General features: G+C 42.5%; 1 protein-coding gene across 6 annotated transcripts in view; it reads right to left on the bottom strand.

Moving 5' to 3' along the window:
- Positions 1-2098: 2098 nt before the first annotated feature.
- Positions 2099-23478, bottom strand: part of LOC137532681 (death-associated protein kinase 2-like) — a 180504-nt gene continuing 159124 nt past the window's right edge. For all 6 annotated transcript variants that reach the window (XM_068253485.1, XM_068253487.1, XM_068253491.1 and 3 more), the window contains 6 exons: positions 16562-16588; positions 15844-15996; positions 14838-14883; positions 13230-13319; positions 11968-12051; positions 2099-5210 (listed from right to left, as the gene is read on the bottom strand). In XM_068253485.1, the coding sequence (XP_068109586.1) occupies positions 5130-5210; positions 11968-12051; positions 13230-13319; positions 14838-14883; positions 15844-15996; positions 16562-16588 (481 nt within the window). In that variant the 3' untranslated portion in view covers positions 2099-5129. The remainder of the gene's footprint in view (positions 5211-11967; positions 12052-13229; positions 13320-14837; positions 14884-15843; positions 15997-16561; positions 16589-23478) is intronic.

Below are 23478 nucleotides of genomic sequence, written 5' to 3'. Positions count from 1 at the left end.
GTAGTGAGAAGAATATGGTGGTAGCCATATTTATTTCCTTTTAAACAATACCAGTTGCCTGGCAGCGCTGCTGATCTATTTGTTCGCAGTAGGGTTTGAATAACACCAGAAACACGTATGTGGCTAATCTTGTCAGATCTGACTATGTCAGAAACACCTGAACTGCTGCATGCTTGTTCAGGGTAAAAGTATTAGGGGGCCAGTTAAAAAGGGCGCATATGGCTAATGGACAAACAGTGCGCCGCCATAGACTGCAATGCAAAATATCGGCTATTGGGTGCCCGACAGGAAATAAGGGCGCCCGAGAAATAGCGGTTGCACGGATCGTGTTACCAAAACTTTTCGTTTAAAGAATAAGGTTTATTACAAATATCATTTACAAATTCGTTTTGACTTTGGGGTTTACTTATTTTTTTGTTTTTAAATTACGCTTATAGGAGCTTTTACTTATTTTTTCATTTTTAAATTGCGCTTTCAGGACTGTAACAAATACATTTTTGTTTACACTTATTTTATCATTTAAAATTTGTTTTCATACATATAATGCTGAAATATTGTTTTCAACCTTATTCTATTGGAAATATATCAATTTTGTTTTTTACACTTATAATGCGTTGATTATAGTTTTCTAATGTATCGCTTTTAATATTACCGTTATTTTAAGATTTTTAATGCGTACGTGATTGTAAGGCTATCTATTCTAATATATATATATATATATATATATATATATATATATATATATTATATATATATATATATATATATATGTATATATATATATATATAAAACACACCTTTTTCTATCTATAATATTATTAATGTGTACGTGATTTTAACTCTATTTATTCTATTACAAATATTATTGTTTATATGTGTGTAAGGGTGTTTGTGCAGTGGGGATGGTTAGGCACGACCAGGGGAGGATGGTTAAGGTTAGGCACGTCCAGGGGAATGGTTAGGGTTAGGCACCACAAGGGGAGATTTAGGGATAGGCACCACCAGGGAGGTCTTAGGATTAGGCACCACCAGGGGGGTCTTAGGGTTAGGCACCACCAGGGGGGTGGTTAGGGTTAGGCACCACCAGGGGGGCAGTTAGGGTTAGGCACCACCAGGGGGGTGGTTAGGGTTAGGCACCACCAGGGGGGTCTTAGGGTTAGGCACCACCAGGGGGGGTGGTTAGGCACCACCAGGGGGGGTGGTTAGGCACCACCAGGGGGGGTCTAGGGGTTAGGGATCTGTGTGAGAGTAGGGATAGGTATAGTTACAGTACAATATACACCACCAGTGGAGTGGTTAGGCACCACCAGGGGGGTCTAGGGGTTAGGGATAGGTACAGGGAAGGTTCTGTGTGAGATTAAGGATAGGTATAGTTACAGTACAATATTTGTAATATATACAATTTATTAAATTATGTATATTTACACAAGGGTGGGGGGGGGGGTCTAGGGAGAGCCTACAGTTAGGTATAATTGCTGTAAAATACCTGTAAAATCTACCATTGTATTACTATGCTTAATACAAATGTAAATATCGTTTTTTGTTATGTACGCTATTTGATGTTTCATTTCCGAATTCGTTTGTTGTGATAGACAATATTTTGACGCTTCATTTCCACTTATTCAACCAATTTAGCACTATATTTTCGTTTATAAGCGATAAACGAAAAATATTGTTTTAAATTACAACTTATTTCGGCTATATCCCGCGCCCTTCTTTTCAGGCGTCCTTTTTTGATGCACACAAAGCATTAGAGGCAGATGATCAGCAGAATGCCAGGCAACTAGTATTGCTTAAAAGGAAATAAATATGGCAGCCTCCATTTCCCTCTCACTTCAGTTGTCCTTTAACATTATAGAATCATCAGATAAAACAAAAGTCAGCAGATACTTTAAAGCATGAGTTAAAGCAGGTATTAAAGGCACTAAGGATGATAAAGGCACTAAGAGTAAATCCATGTCTGAATGTGCTTCAGTTTGGCTTTATGCTAATCTCTTTCACAGTTACATATGAAACACAATGACTGGACATGTTACATGCTCTCTTTTTGTAAAGCTGACAATAGCACAGCTGGTATGTGAATGAATAGAAATCCCAGTTTTCATTGCATTTTTTAATATAAAAGCAAGCAAAATAAAAACACACTCTAAAAATGATATATGTATTTTTAAAAAAATATGTAACATTTTTCCATCATTAATGGAAACGCGCGCACACACACACATACACCTGTAATATACATAAATATAACCCAACAATTTAAATGGTTAAAGCAACATAAAATGAGAACACATTTGCCACTTGTTATGGCAACTCTAGTGGTTGGCAGTATAATGAGACATCTTTACCAAGCAATGAAAATTCGGCACCTCCCGTTTTGTCCAATGACAAAATTAAGGGGCGGGCCAGTAACCACAGTGTCGTACAACATTCAGAGCCCAGGCAGACGATAAAGACCCAACAATGTGGAACATTCTGATTGCATGGGAAAGGCAAGAGAAATACACCCAGCGTATTTACTCAATGTATTCCATTCCATGCAGAGCTCTCAGTCCCAGGTAAAACATCATTTAAAGAGAACCCGTCAGAAACATGCATTTGAATCAACTGGAATCTCCACTCTGAAAACATTCTAACAAGGTTTTACCAGCCTGAAACAGCTTTTTGTAATGTTATGTAACAGAACTGTTTCATCAATCCTCCCCTCTTATAATACTGAAAGGAACTCCAATAAAGCTATCTATTATACTACCAGGCTCACTGCTTCTAACTGAGCTCTACATCCTCCTCCCAGTTCATGTCTGTCAGTTAATAATGCCTTTTAGTTTGTTTCTCGGATGTAACTAAAGATCACTTATAGTTTTATGAATTCTTCTGATTAATACCAAACTCAGAAGCTGAGCCAAAACATGGTGCATGGAGTCAGTAGTGAAAGTGTACCCGAGTGGACGTGTCACACGATGAGATAAACATGTGTATGTACAGTTCAACACAGATTAATAACCACGCTGTTTTATTTTACTGCCTGAAAGAGTTATTTAGGCATGGAAAGGACAGCTTCTGTCTTGTCAGTACCTCGTCGTGAATATAGTTAACATCACTGATAAACTAGTTACAGCCATAAATGTTTTCCTAGCAGAATATAACTTCTGAGAGCAGAGGAAGAAAGAAAAAGGTCAATAAATCTGGGGCTGCTACTAAGCAAAGACAACCGAACATTCAATCTACTTTGTAAATGTTTAAATATAAAATAAAACCATGGGATATCTAAGAAAATCAGTTTAGGAGTAGGAGGATAAATACAATTGTATATCTCATCAGTTTATTTTAACCTCGGGTTCACTTTAAGTCAGCCACCAATTACTTCCTGATCAATACTAAAGCTAGAATGCATTACTGCTTTTGCTTCCATGTGGAAATCAGAAATCATACAAGCTGTTTATTGTGCACAACTCCTTCTTCTCAGCATCATGTATTATGGGTAAACCATTTAGTTCTCCAATTTCTGCACTCTGAGAGCTTCCTCGTGGCTCTTACTATTCTCTGCAACCCGCCAATGCTGTCTTTTATTTTTGTTAAAATAGTACTGCTATATTTGAGATCTGTAGTCAGTTCTGATTACTGGTGTCTGCATACCACTTCCTGTTCCTATCTCTGCCCAAGAAGCAGAAGAGCGCACACAGGAATAGGCTGGATGGCAGAGAGCAAAGCTCAAACCTATTCTATGTTGTGTTAGTATAGTTTCCACACAGAGATACAGAAATATTAGACCTGAGACCTGACACAGTACAATTTTCTCATAAATTACTTTTTTTCTTCGTCTTCTCTCTTTTATCTATTTTCAAAGCATGACAAGCAACAAAATTACTAAAAATAAATAGCTTTTTAAAAAGGTGTTACAAAAATAAGGTGATAGAGGATAAGAAGTGGTAACCAATGAGAAAACATTTGATGCATTAGGTCCCTGAAGTACAGCATACACATTATACAGACTGCAGGTCTCTCACATCTCTTTGGGGGAGCAAAAACAGTAATACATATTTTCATAACAGATCACAAAGCAATGTGGGGCTGACAAAACTTTTACGTTACTGATCGATTTTTTGTTCAAAGGAGCCCCCTGTGGTGGCTTGAAGTATATGAATTCACTACAACATCCTGAAAGTGAAGCTTTGAATTGATTACTAAAAGTGTTGTTAAGAAACTCCCATCAGGCAAGATACTTACCTATGTAGAGGGCAGGCTCTGAATACCATAGAACCTTCCCAGTTCTCAGTATATCGCATTGTTCTAGCTCCAGACCCTTTGAAGTTATTTGACCTGCTAGATCGAATACCTCTTCAGTACTCCTCAGGCAGCTTTTAGAAGTACTTGCATCCCTGAGTACTCCTGAAGATGAGCACATCCGTACTGCATGCTTGTGCTTGCATGCTTGCATAGTGTTGATGCATCCAACTTCGGAAGCACTTGGAGATGTGAGTACTTCAACAGGGGCTGGAATGATAAAACTGACTGAGGAGCAGGAAGGCTCTACGGTATCCAGAGCCCTCCATTTTCATACAGTAGGTATTTATCTAATCTGAAATGCGTTTCAGGTTTCATGTTCAAGGTAAAAAACAGCAACAATACTTTCAGGAGATAGTGGTGAGTTCCCAGGATATAGTGATGGGTTCGTATACTTGGATCCACTACACAGTCCATTTAACAAAGCACCATCTATTATAAGTTAAATACATTCCCATTGTTTCTTGAACACATGTAGTCGTAATGCAGGTTGTGATAAAGTATAAGCACTAAACAATGTAATGTCTCTCATAGTGAGATCTGTAGGCCAACATGGTGGAAAAATGGCATTTGCCATGTCTTGGTGGCATCCAATCAAACATGCGACATGCTTCTTTTTAATAAATGTTTTAACAGTCACATGCAATCTGTTTATTGTGTTTCGGGTGGCAGCCATGCTGGATGTAGGACAGGCCGCTCATGCCTCCTCCTTGTACTCTAGCAGCAGTATGTCTCCAGGTTCCCGTCTGTGTGTCTCCTCGGGTCCCGTAGGCAGAACCCCATTCTCATCAGCAGGGGTAAAGGAGGGCCGTGCATGCTCGAGGTATGGCGGAACATTTGTCCGCTCAGGAACAGCTGCTCAGACGTCTGCGCAGAAGAGTGACAGGCTTTGTCTTCTCATCCTCTTGGTCACTTTCACATTGTCTCTAAAGGGGTAAAACAGAAGACTTTAAGCCTTTCTGGATTCTACAAATGCAAATTTACTGAAGAACTGCAAGGTCTGTTCTTAAAACTTTAAAGGGAACTTGAAGCGATAAGTATATGGAGGCTGCCATATTTATTTCCTTTTAAACAATACCAGTTGCCTGGCAGCTTTGCTGATCTATTTAGCTTCAGAAGTGTCAGAATCACACCAGAGTCTATCACTAAAAGTATTAGAGGCAGAGGATCAGCAGAAAAGACTGGCAACTAGTATTGCTTCAAAGGAAATAAATATGGCAGCCTCCATATCTCTCTCATCTCAAGTGTCATTTTGGCAAATAACATGCTGGGAGAAAACAACATCTTCACTTCTCCCTTAAGGCCCTGATGGTCCTGGGTCTCTTCTGTATACAAAACCTCTCTTCTGCCCAGTTGCCATGCCATGGTGAATGCGAAGAAAATGCCCAAGCTGACCAATGACTCTTCCACGGGTGTCCAATGTCATTGCTTCTAGTCAATGGAATTTTGGGACATGAAAGGGGGGTATTAACCCTATCACTCAAAGCTGCTGTCAATACCTTCCCATAGTTCCTATCAGGGGCTCCTCTGGCCATTTTGTCACTCCAGGCAAGGAAACCTGTGGCGCCCCCCGCCCCCCCCCCCCCTCCATGAAAATATTTGCAATGCGGCAGCCACTATACCACTGTGTCCAATTGTAAAAATGTACTGCTTGATTGTATTTTTGGTACATTTTTGCGATGGATTGATGATTGATCGATGTGGTGGTTGATAATCGCCATATTCGATCATTTTGAAAGAATCTGTCTGTAAAAATGAATGCATGTATTGACAGCTATAGGCTAGGGTTACTAATAACAAGATTGGGTGATTCAATTGTGAAGGTAAGATTGGGGGGAGGGGGAGTAGAGAGTAACAAGGAATATTTATAATTACTTTTCTCCTGGCGGACTCAGTGCTGACTCGCTCAGTATGCAGTAGCAGTGTTAGGGAGTCTTGCCCAAGGTCTCCTACTGAATAGGTGCTGGCTTACTGAGTAGAAAGAAGCAGAGGTTTGAACCCAGAGGCAGAGCCCTTAACAATTACACTTTCCAGAGAGAGGAAGAAAAGACAGCCAGCACTAGGGGAAGGGGGGAAACAAAGATGAATGAGGGAGAGAGGAGGAGTGGAAAGAGACTGAGAATAGCCTGACATGGAGCAGAGAACGTATCTGTATTGCAGCCACATAACACAGAGGCGACTTGCCTGTAAAGTGACTCCTGTCCTGCCAGTCTCTCACACAAGTCAGAAAGCAGCCCTCCTGGAGTCTAGGGACTGACGAAAACTTTTTAACCTGTGTAATACCTTATCTAGCTGACCACATGCAGTCTTTACAATGATGAGAAAGCAGACACAGTTTTTTTCTAAGGACACTGTAGGAGGCAAGCCTCTCTTCTGCATCATGCTGTGTACATTTACCAGCTTGCCATCAAATTGTACATTTATTTCCCTCAACCAGCCTAGTGCTTCACATTGCCTTATATATTGTACCAGCAGCCTGGGGGAAAATATCTCCCTCCTTCCTCCTGGCTAGTCCGTTCTGGAATGCACACAAAGACACCATCATCCCAGTGGCGTTGCTAAGGTTTGTGACACCTGGTGCAGTAACTCATGGTGTCACCCCCCACCCATTTCCTAAATAAGACTGCATCACATGGTACCTGTGTGCTGGCATACAAATGGTTTCTGCTTCCTAAAAATGACCTTGGACTACATAAGAGATTTTAGATAAAGTATGGTCAATGAGTGACATGATTATGTACCCTGTAATGTGCTGCAAAAGATGTCAGTGCTATATAAATACATAATAATAATAATAATATGGTAGATTATTAGACTATGACTATGGCAGGATTATATTGTGAGCTCCTCTGAGGACAGTCAGTGACATGACTATGTACTCTGCAATGTGCTGCAGGAGATGTCAGTGCTATATAAATACATAATAATAATATGGTAGGACATTAGACTATGACTATGGTAGGATTAGAGTGTGAGCTCCTCTGAGGACAATCAGTGACATGACTATGTACTCTGTAATGTGCTGCAGAAGATGTCAGTGCTATATAAATACATAATAATAATATGGTAGGACATTAGACTATGACTATGGTAGGATTAGAGTGTAAGCTCCTCTGAGGACAGTCAGTGACATGACTATGTACTCTGCAATGTGCTGCAGGAGATGTCAGTGCTATATAAATACATAATAATAATATGGTAGGACATTAGACTATGACTATGGTAGGATTAGAGTGTGAGCTCCTCTGAGGACAATCAGTGACATGACTATGTACTCTGTAATGTGCTGCAGGAGATGTCAGTGCTGTATAAATACATAATAATATGGTAGGACATTAGACTATGACTATGGTAGGATTAGAGTGTGAGCTCCTCTGAGGACAGTCAGTAACATGACTATGTACTCTGTAATGTGCTGCAGAAGATGTCAGTGCTATATAAATACATAATATAGAGTGACCATATTTTTGTGGGTCCAACCTGGGACGGGTGGGGGAGGCTTGGGGGGGGGGGGGCGGCGCGCGCAGCGCGCCGCGGCGAAAAGTGGGAAGGAGTGAGGAGCACGCAGCGGCGAAGACTGGGGGAGGGGGGCTGCGGCGCGCGCGCCGCGCCGAAAAAATGGGCGTGGCCATGACATTGTATGGGCGGAGCTAACGTAATGATGTAACAGCGAGGCATAAGAAAGCAGTGTTTACGCCATGATGTGGACAAACGAGACTTTGTATCATGGGTGTGCAGAAACTGTGTGATGCTAATAGTATACCGTAACCACAAAGCAGCAAACATAGCCATCTGTGACCATTAAATAATAAATGCAGTAACAGTTACCCCGGACACCAGAAAATAAACGCAATAGGCAACATGTCAGTATAAAATAAATGCAATGCGGGCAAACATGTCAGTACAAAATAAACGCAATGCGGGCAACATGTCAGTACAAAATAAACGCACTGCGGGCAAACATTTCACCAGAAAAGAAACGCACTGCGGGCAAACATTTCACCAGAAAAGAAACGCACTGCGGCCAAACATTTCACCAGAAAAGAAACGCACTGCGGGCAAACATTTCACCAGAAAAGAAACGCACTGCGGCCAAACATTTCACCAGAAAAGAAACGCAATGCGGGCAAACATTTCGCCAGAAAAGAAACGCACTGCGGGCAAACATTTCGCCAGAAAAGAAACGCAATGCGGGCAAACATTTAGCCAGAAAAGAAACGCACTGCGGGCAAACATTTCGCCAGAAAAGAAACGCACTGCGGGCAAACATTTCGCCAGAAAAGAAACGCACTGCGGCCAAACATTTCACCAGAAAAGAAACGCAATGCGGCAAACATTTCGCCAGAAAAGAAACGCACTGCGGCAAACATTTCGCCAGAAAAGAAACAATGCGGGCAAACATTTCACCTGGAAAAGAAACAATGCGGGCAAACATTTCGCCTGGAAAAGAAACAATGCGGGCAAACATTTCACCTGGAAAAGAAACAATGCGGGCAAACATTTCACCTGGAAAAGAAACAATGCGGGCAAACATTTCACCTGGAAAAGAAACAATGCGGGCAAACATTTCACCTGGAAAAGAAACAATGCGGGCAAACATTTCACCTGGAAAAGAAACAATGCGGGCAAACATTTCACCTGGAAAAGAAAGCATTTACTCACCTGGCAGAAGTGTCCGGCCTCTGGCGCGCTGCTCCGTCCCGGGACCGTCTTCCTCCTCCTGCTCTTCTCTCCCGCGCTGACAGGGCTATGGCAAGATGGCGCCCGAAGCCCTGTACTAGTGACACAAATAGGTCTCCAGTACAGGGCTTCGGCAGCCATCTTGCCGTAGCCCTGCTCGCCTGCCGGTGTCGGAAACAGACACCGGAAGAGGAGGCTGGAGCGGGGCTGCGGGCAATGAACTGGCACGGCGTCTATAGACGCCGCTGCCAGTTCATTGAGGAGAGAGTGGCCAGAGTCCCGAGGCCGGGACGTCCCGCTGCTGAAAGCGGGACGTTTCCCGGGACCTCATTAAGCCTGGGACAGCGGACCCCGAATCCGGGACGTGTCCCGGGCAATCCGGGACGTCTGGTCACTCTACATAATAATAATATGGTAGGACATTAGACTATGACTATGGTAGGATTAGAGTGTGAGCTCCTCTGAGGACAGTCAGTGACATGACTATGTACTCTGTAATGTGCTGCAGAAGATGTCAGTGCTATATAAATACATAATAATATGGTTACACTATGACTATGGTAGGATTAGATTGTGATTAGGGAGCAGGAAGAGTGACAGAGGACACACAAGAGAGAAGGAGGGGGCAGGAGACAAGTAGAAAGTGAGACAAGATACAGGAAAGCATGCATTGTTGTTGTAAATGCTGTGCAGGGAATAGTCACTCCATTACAAGAGCACTTCCTCCAGCCTGTAAAAGCTTCCAGCCAGCCTGATATGGGAGAGGGGGTAGGCTGGCATATGTGCAGTGTGTGTTTGTGTGCTGAGAGAGAGGCTGTGACTGCATGGCAGGGGGACTGGATGCTTACACAGGCTTCGTATCCAATCCATATATCCTGCTCTCTCCCTTCTCCATCCCCCCCAGTGGTGCATGGCTCACTCAGATCTCCGCTCCAGCTTCCCCCTCGCTCCATCAATCAGGGTTTTGACAGGAGCAGAGATAAAGCAAGCACAGGCTAGGTTCAGTTCATAGCAACTCAGACGCTCCATAGCCTCAGTCACATGCTCTGGCAGCACAGCCCAATACAGCCCAGTCTACAGGGAGGTGTGTAAACAAAGATCGGCTCCGTGAGCCTGCAGCTGCAGATCCAGCTAAAGAGGGGAGGCTGTTCCTCTCCCAGCCTCAGTGAATGAATGTTTAAAGCTAAAATAGCACGTTTTTGGGTGTTAAAATTCAGCTCTGTTGAAGTGGCATCTGCTGTCACCCCCTCTAATGGCAACATGGGAACACCCTGGTGGGAGTCGCACTCCACGCACCCAGTTACAATGCTAGTGCATCCTCCTCTTCTTTTCAAGTTATAAGGAGGGGCGGGCAGGACAGGAGTCACACAGACACACTCTAGATCCCTCTAGAGATAACACTAACATTAGGGGATGCCATACAAAGTGTTGTAGACAAAAGGTTTGTAGATTCCTTATTTGAGGCTGAGCAGTAGAGGCTTTCATTAGAACTTTTTATCTCCGTTCCCTAAGTATTCAGTCTCTAAGGACAGGAAAAATAAACTTTTTTTTCCCTCAAAGCCGCCCTGCAATAAATCTGGCACTCTAGGCAATTAGCTGGTCCGCTGGTCTCTAGAAGCGCCTCTGGTTCCTATTACCAGAAAGAGAAGGACACAGTTGCAATCTTTGAAGAGAAGTCTAGAGTATTTCAGCACTGCCACTGAGGCTCTAAGGAGGGGACACTTCAGAATACAAAGGCCCATTTCACACTGGCAATTAATTGGCAAACAGATCCGTAAAAACAGATCTGATTACTGGTCAATTGGATCTGTTTTCACAGACCCCCATCACCAAAGTGGATTTTGTTGGTCAGAATGGTCCTTTTCTTCACATGTGTGAAGAAACATTCCGTTTTCTCATTGCCCCAATGCAGTGCTTCAGTGTCCGTTTCTGTTTCGCTGGGCTCAGTGGTCCGAAAAAATTGGGCCAGCATTAAACTTGAGGTCTGTTCGGCGGATTGCGCAGAAAGGATCTGTTCGAACGGATGGGTGTAAATGGATCCATAGGTTAACATTGAATCCGTTCCCATCTGTAACGTTCCATTCCCTTCCGGGAACAGACTGTTTTTTAACTCTAATGTGAACCAGGCCTAAGGAGGAGCACCAAGCATCAGCAAGAGCCTTAGGAAATACGTAAGGATGAGGCTTTTCCTATTTTTTATGCTATACTCAGGCTTCCACTTTAACATGCATCTGGGTCATGGTAGATTGACTAAGAAAAAAATGAACTGGACTGTTTTTACTCAAAACAAATGTGAAGTACAAAAATAAATACTTATATCGGTAGAGGGAAGCTTCTGAATGCTGCAGGGAACACCTTCCTCACAGCCGCATTACCCTCCATGCACAAGTGCAGTTGCACTGCGCCTGTGCAGGTTCTGGCTACGCCTACACAGTAGCACCAGTTGCTCCATGTTACTGCATAGGCACAGTCAGGGCTTATTATGTTGACATGTTACATTTCTGAAGTTGTGATTAATCAAATAGCATCATTAAATATATTGGACTGGAGTTTAGAAAGAAGTGGCTTGGGGCAACAAAATGTCACATTTAGGCACTAAAAAAGGACAGATTTTAAATCCATTCAATTATTTTATTGGATTGACTGGTAATCAAAGGGCTGTATTCACGAAATACTGTATTGATAAAATTTACTTTGGCAGACAGCGCTCATAAAGTTTACCAGGTTTTTTTGCAAACTATGTAACACACATTACGTAGTTTGTGTAACTCGCATTATAGACACAACATGTACATTTCATTTATATAAGTCGATCTTCAGTTTCTGACTTCTGATTCAATTTTATGAAAATTTAATGGTGTAGTATAGATTTTTAATTTCTTGATTCATAGACCCAAGCATCAGAAAAAAAATTGATTGTAGTTCTCAAAGTGAAACAAAAATATGAAAAATGGTATTGTGTCACCACCTGGAGCCTGAGAGGAGACAGACTACTATACTTACCAGATCTTCATCACTCTTGGCGGGATGGCAGAGAAGTTTCATGCGGCAGAGGCGGTTACATGCAGACACCATATTGTATGACAGCTGAGGAAAGGAAAATGCAGCCAGGCTCAGTAACAGCACACAAATATACCGTACTATGCTAGATGTTGCCAATAAATAAATCATTACTGCAATATTTTTAATTTGGAAATGTTAAATGGCAATTTCTGTAAGAAAATAAAGGGCCTTGTGATAAAAGAGTTCCATCGAGCCTGGATATTTAGCCATCAATGTCAGGACACTTTAAGGTCGGTTTTATACTTGAGGATAGCATTGCGGTGCAATGCGCCGACTCCTCGCATCACACTCCAATGCTAAAAAAGTGATTCATTTGACACTGTAGCACAGTGTGCCGACTGAGTCATAGACGCAGTGCATAAAGTGGAAAGTGTACTTGGCCCCATACACTTTCTTTTGTTGTTGCGCTACCCTGCCTGTGGGATCCGTGGCAGTAAGGGACCGTTTCCACTAGCGCGGAAACCAGGCCAAATCAGCAGAGTTTCCCCGCAGGCAAATCGCGCAGGGAAACTCTGCCATAGGACACAATGGCGCAGCCGTCCGAACCGCTTACCAATTCGGCCGAAATTGCCATCAGTTTCTATGCGGGAGGCTGCGCGCGCGGCACCAGTGGAAACAAGCCCTAAGCTGACCGAACTTCTGTGCAGTCTGGGACAAACCCGAGCAGGCAAATGCATTTCCCATATAGCCTATTGAGGTAACGCATCTCCCCCGGGAATGCCACTACATCATCGGAGTGGACATTACACTGCTGGTCCGGCATAAGTGAGAACCGAGCCACATAGTGATATTATGTATTTCTATGGTGATGTTTATTAAAGGACCTACGTGGATCAAGGTAGGGGTCGGATATTATTAATTAACCCATCTGACATGACTATGTAGCCAGTGCTCAATGTTGTGCAACATATGTAAATTATCTAAAGTGTTTTGTCTGACTGATAAACATCTGTGATAAGAGGGTCCAGATTCCTACCAATTCCTATTTATGTACAGTGAACAGTTATTTTATAGACATGTCAATTCAAGAGTGCCCTCTGAAAATGTCTGACTCACAGAATTGTATAGCTCATAGCAGGTGGTCATATGGTGAGTGAAACATTGATTGATGATGTGATCTATTAGTTTATTCTCCTCATTATCACAAGCGTGAATCAGTGAATATATTTCTATCTATCTGTGTGAGTTTCCTCAATGCCCACCTTCCATTTCCGCCGTGCGTTAAACTTTTTGAAATTCTTCATGTTGATGGAGGATCGGCTCCTGTTGACGGCCTGCTTCCTGTTCAGGGGCTGCAGGAACACAAATACACACGTTTGTTGAATTTCCACTTCCCTTGTTTTCGTTTTATTATTATTTATTTATATAGCGCCAACATATTCTGCATAGCTTTACCGCAGCGGTTTTGTGTTGCATAAATATCAGAGTCCATCTCTGGGAAAAGATCAAATTATCTTATAGGTTTGATAAGCAGAGTGTTCAAATGTTTCAGGTTTTGTGAAATGAGGGTTCTGCAGCTAAAAGTTTAAGAATTCAGTCATGATAACTGAAGCAGTGCAATTAAATGAGTTTACAGCAGACTCTGTGGCATTTGCTGCATCTTCTCCTGCTTTGCTCAAAAGCAGCATGATGTTTACATTTCAAAAATGTTCAGTGCACACAAACTACCATCTGAGAAGACTCACATGTCCTGTAGGTAGTGGCAGGTCTATAGGTTCCTGTCCACATACTTTAAAGGTATTTATTTTACATTAGATAACCAAAAGGAGCTCCAGCATATAAATTAACAAAGCTGTCACTGAGTGGCAGCAAACCTCTACACCCTTCATATTCATATGCTGACACAAACCCCTCATGGGAAGAGAAAAAATGGCTTTCGGGTTCATAGTTTCACCCAGTGAGTCTAAGTACCGTCTAGTAGTATCTCATTCATTTACCTGTAACCGCATAACCAATCACTGTTCAATCATACTGAACTGCATGCAAATCAACAAGCTGGCATGCTGGCTGGCTCCACCCCCTTTCGCCCTGGTTCTTATTTGATCCGTATATGTGTAATCAGTAAAGCAGCAGAGATGGCTGCAGCAGAAGGTAGTAAGGGATGAGCATACAAAATATAAGTGACAGTGGGCAGGAACCCATGCTCAAAACAGGAAGTCTCAAGGGATTGGCTATTGCCAAACCTTTACCTGTCTCCCATGAAGCAATAATAATAATAAATTATAATCTGTCCTTATAAATACCTTTTAACATAGCTTTAGGAATGGGTCATTCAGTCACCTATAAAGCAATAGAGTGTGGCTAGCTTATTGATCCTTCAGTTGTTGGGCAAAGTTCTACTGAACTGAAGTTCTACAGCAGAATGTGACCAGAACTGCTAACTAACATCAGCCACTGGAATTCTGTGTTATCATGCTGAATCTCTGTACACATTATCATCCCAGCACTGCTGGTTTGTCAGTCATTGATTCCTCCAAGAAAACAGGATATAATCACCACTAAGATGATGGGAAGGGTAGTTCTGTATCTAATATGTAGTCAGTGCAGGAGACAGCCTCAGCCCCTCCCAGTAGCCCTGCTGGTAGAAAAACACAGCAAGACTAAAATGATGATGTCATTTGGAAATCAATTTTTGGTTAGGTTAAGTTAAAGCTTGCAGATAACTTTTTTAGTTTTGGTCATGAATGTGTATGGCCGATTTTGTCGGAAGCCAGAGTGCCTCTTTAGGACAGTGCAGAACTGTGTGAAGGTTTTCCGTTTTTTTGTGTGCATGCTGTGTTAGGCTTGTGATACTGTGCAATGCTACTAACCTTAATCCATGGGTGAATTAGACATTCCACCGCTGTCAATCTATCTCTAGAGAGAGCACATGAAAGCAAAATTACAGTCCCATTATGAAAGCAGAACACATATGAAACATTACTAAGACATTGTCCATAAAATGACTGATGAGAATGCCTGCTGTGCTCATTGTCCCTTCCTCCTGGGCCTCTCTCTACTTCTATATGGTAAACTGGCTCAGTAGGTTTTTTTCTCAGATGTGAAATTAATTCTAGCAAATACGAGTGGGGGGGTGGGGAGGGGGTGGGTGTTGGGTTACAGGGCCGGATTGGACAGGCCACAAAGGCAAGGGCCTTGGGTAGCTGTAGCCTAAGGGAGCACCTGGACATGAAAGTAGGCTTGCTACATATGAAAGAAGAGGCTGAAAATGAAGAGCAGCAACACATGAAAGGGGGAAATTGATGCTCAAGGGAGTAATTCATGGAAGAAAAGGGCTGTACATGGAATGGGAGGGGCGCTACTGCTCAAGAAAGGGGAGACACAACATACATGGCCTAGGGGAACAAAAGTATAAATCCAACCTTGGGAGTTTGCATGGTGCAGCTAGAGATACACCAAATCTGTCAGACCAGCAGGCAGCGAATACAGCAGCGTTTAGCGTATCTGTACAGAATGTTGATAAACAACACTTGTATACAACAAGTAGTTAGAGGGTCTTTGTAGGGGGCAAAAAACAGTACTGTGATGTAAAGGGTATTGTAAGGTGTGTGTGTGTGTGTGTGTGTGGGGGGGGGGGGCAAATCTCTGCATCATTCACTAATTTTATGCTACCAGTGCAGTTATTTTATCAGGAAAACACTGTGCAGACCACGTCGGAGGCCACAGAGACTTGTTTAATGAATAATTGTCTTTATGGAGACGGTCTGCATGAGGCAGGGACAGCAGTGGCATGATGTCAGAAGAGGATGGATGTTAGGCACAGCAGTAGCAGGTATAAGGCACACAAGAAGCAGTAAATGTAAGAGACAGACATACTTGGGATCTTTGAGTAGCAGCTGTCGGATGAAGTCTTTCGCCATGTCACTGGTATCTTTGAAGAAGCGATCGTCAAACTCGTAGTTCCCAGCGACCACATTTGTTAACGTCTCAGCATCTGTTTCACCTTGGAATGGCGACATTCCGCTGAGGCTGCAGGCAATGGGAAAAATGATGAGGTTATTGAGTTGGTCCTACTGTATAAAGATGCCATAATTAGTAGAGGATCCTCTGATGAAGTAGCGGCAGCTGCGATACATGTGAGGGACAGCGGGACACAGCAGCACTGTTCAGGACATCCTAGGTGAGTCTATTATCCTAAATGTATTCTATTTCAGAGGCTGTTCAGATTTACTTGGCAGAAGCTTTGACATTTGGCAAGATATAGGTAGTAGCTATGATTCCTATCTGAACATAGCTCCTTTGTTCCTATCTGAACTTCTCCAAGCTTCCCTCCTAACATTTGGCTTTTAACAGGTACCTAACCCTAACCGCTCCTCCTTCCTGGTGCATAATCCTAAGGTTAGTATTAGAGCAAGCTGAGCAGTTCATGCTGTGCTGTAGTAACAGAAGTGACCGTATACACAGGAATTAAGAATCAGATCAAAGAGTTCAGGTTTCCAGAAAATTCTAAATAATCAGTACATTAGTTTAATTACAAATGCATGTTCTTAGTTACAAAATGTTTATTCAAACAATAATAAAAAAAAATACTTACAGAATGTATGTAATTACACCTATGCTCCTACAAAAAGAAGAAAGAAAAGATGGTAAAAAAAAAACCCCCACACACTCGCTAACTAGGCGGAAATATTACTGCCACATATGCTAGGAAGATGACGGTTCTACAGTCTATAAGGAGTGAGCAAAGCACAAGGCCCAACATAGGCCTGTTAATGAGCTGATCCAGCCTGCAGCACAGTTGTACTATGAAGGAGTTTATGCACATAGACAAGTAGCAGCAGAAGTGATGTGTGTCACAGAAGTAATAGATGTACAATTCTCACCACTCCTGTATAAGCACAGTCACTGTGTGCTGATCCTCTGGATCCCATACAGTGTGGTAATGAAATACAGCAGGAGCTGTATTATATATGATATAATAGTATATAATAGCTGGTATATATGATATTGTAGCGAGCGTCAATAATAACACAAACTGTGCTGGGAAGGAATGCTACAGTGTAGGGACACAGACAAGAGCAAGAGAAGACAGACAACAGGGTAGCAAGATTGATGTAGCATTACAGAAAGACCCCTTGTTTTGTTGGTCACAGACCAGCAGACAGATTGAGTGGGCAGATAATAGGCAAAGCTCATATAATCATTAAGACCCGGGGGAAAGCCCAGATGGAAAATCCATCTTGATCCCCCCCCCCCCCCCAATAGTTTGATGGACCCTGTCTAGGCCAACAAACCTAATATTAGTGAGGTATCCTGCTAGCACTGTCTGACATGCCTGTCAACAGGAGTCTGCGCCTCAACATTTGCAATGTTGTTAAGATTTATATCCTCCTTCTGAGGGGTCTCTTGGTCTTGCCAACATAGAATGCCCTGCAGGGATACCGCAGTAAATATACCACCAAGATGGTCTATCAATTCACAAAATGTTATAGGGCATAACTCCTGCCCCCAGGCAATGTCACACTCCTTCCCACCCTCACATAATGGCAGTAAGAACAACCACCGCATGTGTAGGTGCCTAGAGTAACACAGTGCCTCCTGGGGGAGACCCCTTCAAAATGGCCACAGACCAGAATGTCCCGTAGAGACCTCGCCCTCTGGGAAGACATACCAGGGGCTACCAAATAGCCCGATATCCTAAGCAGTTATACCATTCAATATCAGCAGCAATTCCATCCATTGAACACATTCACTCTGTGAATTTTACCATATGTTACTAATAAGTTACCAACTCATTATTTGCTATATTAAATAAGAGTAGCTCTTCCTCAAAGCTCTTCAGTTCACAGCTATAAACAGCTGTTGTATGCCTGTAGCCAGTTACACGAGAACTGATTGATTGTACTGGTATGCACAAGTAATGTCTGCCCAACCAGCATGCAGTTCAGCTGTCTGTGGAAAAGAGGCCTTATAGTGGGCCTATGAATTGTACTATTATATGTACAATGTTATTTTGTGTAAATACCACGGCTGGACATCTGTATAGGTTGTGATTGATTACTATGTGGATGAAAATATGCATGACTCTGCATTGTGGCAATCAATTGATTTATTTGATTGGTTTGTATATTGATGATAGGGTCCTCTTACCCTATTGATGGATTTTAGTGTTTGCCATTGATTTTACCTGTTTGAGGATACATTGTAAACGAATCAATTATTGTACTTTTTGAAATTCTTGTGTATTTGGTGGTTTTTAAGGGGTACACTGGTGGAAGTTTTTCTTTTTTTTTCCTTCAGGTATTATATGTCCAATATTGTACTCCATTTATTTTTGGTGGATGCTTTTGGTTGATTTTTTGACTGGATGCAGAAAAAAAACAACTATATACTATCACCACAAGGTGGGGCTAGAATATTTGGATTAGTAGAGTAAATGTCAACATTGTCAACAAATGTCAACATCAATAACTGCAGCAATTACTACTACTACTACTTACTACTTCATCAACTTCAGGGCACAGTAAAAATCAAAAATCCCCTATTGATGTGCTAAACAACATCCCGTAACTGAAAGGGACTTATGCAGATCATCTCAATAGGGAAAGAACATTGCCCTTGTAAACGTAATTCTTCAGTAATGCACATCATAATAACAAGGTGAAGCAAGGTGACTGAGCATAAGAACTATCCAGAGGACCTACATAATGATTAATAATTCTCCATGAATTGTCATGTTAGGGTATAAAGGAAAGTCCCAGACTAGATTCATTCATTTTAAAACTGTGTTGACACTCTATGGTGACTGCACTATATAAAGCCACCACAAGATGGAGTCAGAGGACAGAGCATTTTCAGGGAATCAGCACATAAAAACAACTGTACAAAATATGCTGCTAGTCTCCTTCTATTTATTTTTATTTATTTATTGTATTTATAAAGCGCCAACATATTACGCAGCGCTGGACATTAGGTTACAGACAATATTTAGGTCTTACATACAGCAATAAGACAATACAGGAATATAAGAAAAAAACAGATCACGCAGCACAGTATGAGTACAAGTTAATGCTTAGTAACTGGGTGTGATGCAGGGGGCGGTCAGGCGAAGTTCATTGGAGGAGTAGAGTGAGCGGCTAGGTGTGTACTTCTGGGTAAGATTGGAAATGTAGGTTGGACAGGTTTTGTGTACAGATTTGTAGGCCAGACACAGTATCTTGTATCGGATTCTGGACTGGATAGAAAGCCAGTGGAGTGATTCACAGAGGGGAGCCGCCGTAGTGGAGCGATGGGAGGAGTGGATAATTCTGGCTGTCGCATTCATGATGGACTGCAGCGGGGCAATTCGGGTCATAGGGAGATCAGACAGAAGGGCATTGCAGTAGTCAAGGCAGGAAATTATGAGGGCATGAATGAGGAGTTTGGTGGTGGCAGAGGGCAGGAAAGGGCGGATCTTGCAGATGTTACAGAGGTGGAAGTTGCAGGACTTTGTGAGGTTTTGGATGTAGGGAGTGAAAGAGAGTGCGGAGTCCAGGGTGACACCCAGACAGCGGGCTTGAGAGGGAGGGCGAATAGTAGTTTGGTTAACAGTGACATGCACATCTGGGATGTTCAGCAATGGCCGGGGTGAGAAGATCATAAATTCCGTTTTGTCCAGATTTAGTTTCAGGAACCTAGCAGACATCCAGGAGGAGATGGCTGATAGGCAGGAGGAGACCTTGTCCATTGTAGTGGTGGATAGGTTAGGGGTGTGGAGGTAGATCTGGTTCGTCATCTGCATACAGATAATAGTTAAAACCCATGGAGGAGATAACCTTGCCTATGGAGGATGTGTATAGGGAGAACAGTAGGGGGCCAAGGATCGAGACTTGGAGGACTCCCACCGAGAGGTGATTGGGGGTGGATGAGGACACATTGAAGGAGTTAGTGAAGGAGCGGTTGGAGAGGTAGGATGAGAGCCAGGCCAGGGCGAGGTTGTGAATGCCCTTTGTCTGGAGGGACTAGAGGAGTAGGGGATGGTCTACTGTGTCAAAGTCTGCTGAAAGGTCAAGGAGGAGGAGAAGTATTTGCCTTCAGCTTTAGCTAAGGTGAGGTCATTGACCACTTTGGTGAGAGCTGTTCCAGTTGAGTGGGCAGGCCGAAATTCAGATTGCAGTGGGTCTAGTAGGGAGTTGGCATTGAGGTACTGGGTCAGGCATTTGTGAACCAGACGCTCAAGGAGTTTTGAGGCAAAGGGGAGGCGGGAGATAGGGCGGTAGTTGGAGGGTAGTGAGGGGTCGAGGGAGGGTTTCTTGAGCAGGAGTAGTACAGAGGCCTGCTTGAAGTCTGAGGGGAAGGTGCCTGTGGATAGGGAGAGGTTAAACAGGGTAATGAGGACTGGGGCCAGTCCTCACTTAGGCTATAGCAGAACATTCACATTCGGGTGATTTGCGTCCAGGATTCATGCCTTGCTGATTGCAGGTGATCAGCAAAGCACTGTTGCAGAAGCACTGCTCAAGTAATCCTATGTGATTACTCTCACTGCAGCGATTGTGGCGCGTTTTCAATTTTGGCCGATCGCAAACACGCTTCATGCAGCATTTTCCTGGTGATTGCGTTAACATTCTCGTTCACTAGAATAAGAATTGCTAATCGCAATCGCCGAAAAATCATGGAATAGTGCAATGCAAAATAACAATTGCTAGGAGATCGGGGTAACGATTTTGCGTTCCTGAGTGTGAACAGGACCTAAAGCACAGAAATTGTAAATATCTGCATCTACAGTAGAATATGAACTCCCACAACACAGATAATGTTATCAAATGCAAAAAGTGCAGACTGAGGGCCAGTGCACACCAAAAACCGCTAGCGCATCCACATACGCTAGCAGTTTTTGGAGAGGTTTTTCTGAGCGATTCTAGGCATGTTTAGAGCGATTTTCTAAACATGCCTAGCTTTTTTTGGAGCGTTTTGGTGTAGCGTTTTTTATTTTTTGTTACAGTAGAGCTGTAACTGAACTGCTTTTGTAACAAAAACGTTTTTCACAGCGACTTTCCACTTTCCTATACTTAACATTGAGGCTGAAACGTCTCAGAAATCAGCAAAAATGCTGTAGGACCCGAGTTTACGTTTTTGGAAAAAACAAACCGCTCTGGTGTGCACCATCCCATTGAAATACATTAGCCAAGCGCTTTTCAAAGCGCTAGCATTTTTAAAAACACTCAGAAAAACTCTAGGTGTGCACCAGCCCTGAGTGTTAATTACTCCCCCCACAAAATGTCAGTGCATATTAGGCCTGGCACTTACATGTGGTTAGACCCACAAGCAAATTTTTATGAAATTAAAAATTCATTTTGAATTTTAATATTGATGTCTCTTCAATGTACACATGGGAATGATTGTTTTATCTGACCTTTTGTACCAAAGAAAATTCAGGTGGTTTCCTTCTCCGATCACATTACATTCACTGATAATTTACAACATGTGCATAAGTCATAGAGGTTGACCTTAAAGGGCCACTATAGCTAAACTGATCATTTTCATTTATATACAATATAACAACCTCTACAGATAAAATACAAACATTTCAGGAGCTTATAATTATAGAAAAAACGATCCACGTTTTACTACATAAACTGAGCTAGAACAATGTTACACAACAACACTTTACAGTCAGTATTTTCTCCTGCTGCACCCTTGCAATATGCAAATACATACTTTCTGAGAGACTATGGCTTCAATTCATCAAAGGGTGTTCGATAACACAACCCCAGTCCTTAAAATACCGCATTCGGTATTTTACACTTCACTGTGCTAATTCATCAATATTTTCCCATGTGTGGTAGAGGTTCCTTAAGTTACCGAACTACTAGGCTTCAATTCATCAAAGGCTGTTCGATAACAGCAGAGTGGTGCAGAGCAGCTTGGAATGTCCCTGTGTTGTTACAAGCTGATAACAATAGAAGGCATCCAGACATCCCTTTAGATGTAAAGGTGTTATAGTTACTGTTATTTATACTGCCTCTGCTGCTCTGAATCTGTCGATCAGTCTTTCTTAACATTTTATTTATTTGCCACAACGTAGATTAACTTCCTGGAGACATTACAAATGCCATGCTTGGTGATTTCACCACTTGCATCTTTGCAATATCAAACAGGGCCTGAAAGGGTTACACCACCGAAGGGAATCTGGGGATATATTTTAACCCGTTCTCTCTGCTCACTGCCTGGGGCTTCTGAAAGCTTGTGTGGAGAAGCCTGTGTGACCTATCAGCAGCACTTGCAGGAGAACAGGGGCTGTTTCTATTGGCTGCCTGCTCCTGCTAATCATGAAAACATTCACACAGAAGGCTTTTGAAGCCTGTAAAGACAGGGGAGAGCAGGAGATAAACACGGAATGTGTTAGCGAATGTGGGAACCTTGATTAATTAACATTTGTTGAGCACATGTCGGTAATTTATCTCATTGCTGTGTCATTTCAGCTTCTCATTCGGTAACAGCTTTGATGAATTAACATTTTCTAAAGTGCTTCGTTAAGTCAGCTGTTTTCAGCATTACCGAATGCGGTAATGCTTGATGAATTGAAGCCAATGTATTCCAGTAGGTGCTATGAGCGTCCTGTCACCTACATGACAATGTCCAGGTCTGTGCACTGGATGCCATATACAGCTAGTCACATGCCTAACATCCAACAGCCTGAAATCTTATCTTTCTATGGCAACTGACTGTTTAATAGTTTTTCTGATCAAAGGTTCAATGAGTCACTGACCGAGTACATTACTATAGACTAGACTCTAAAGTTCTAAGGAAGTTGTCAACGTCATATGAATACACAATACTAGTATGAATTATATCTAAGATCAAAATCCAAATCAAGCAGTCCACGCTGGAACCTAGGGATTAGATATAGTCCCATTTATAAAAATACCTATTTGTATAAGAAGGAAAGTAATTGAACTCCATATGAGTTTAAAAAAAAAAATGTCCCCACACCCTGCACATATTCTAAAAATGTACTAAATGTCCCCATTTAGTAGGGGACAGGGAAACAATTCTTATATATTGTCAGGGCCGGATTTGGACTTCCCAGTGCCCTAGGCCCGGTACCACCAACCCCCCCCCCACACCCCCCCCCCCCCCACACACACACACACACACACACTCAGGGTGCATACACACATCAGACCATAGTCTTTGGAAAATGAAGGATCACAGACCAATTTTATCCCCTTCCATGTAGTATGAGGGCCATACCTACAAAGTCTATTCTATTGAGCTGAACTCCCCATCAGATAGAAATCTTTGCAAGATGCTGCACACACAGATGCTGTACACATGCAACAGATCAGTATCTGCAAAAGATCTGTTCCTGCAAAAGATCCGTTTCTGCAAAATGCATTCATAGTCTATGATATCTGCAGATCCTCATACACACCTTGTTTAACAAACATTCATCTGCAGATCAGATCCACCAGGATGGATCTTCAGATCTGCAGATGATTGTCTGATCTCCAGATAATTGTCTGTTAAACA

Source organism: Hyperolius riggenbachi, chromosome 9, assembly GCF_040937935.1.
Source record: "Hyperolius riggenbachi isolate aHypRig1 chromosome 9, aHypRig1.pri, whole genome shotgun sequence".
Classification (NCBI taxonomy): Eukaryota; Metazoa; Chordata; class Amphibia; order Anura; family Hyperoliidae; genus Hyperolius; species Hyperolius riggenbachi.
The sequence above is the reverse complement of the archived record's forward strand: the minus strand, read 5'-3'. Positions and strand labels throughout refer to the sequence as shown.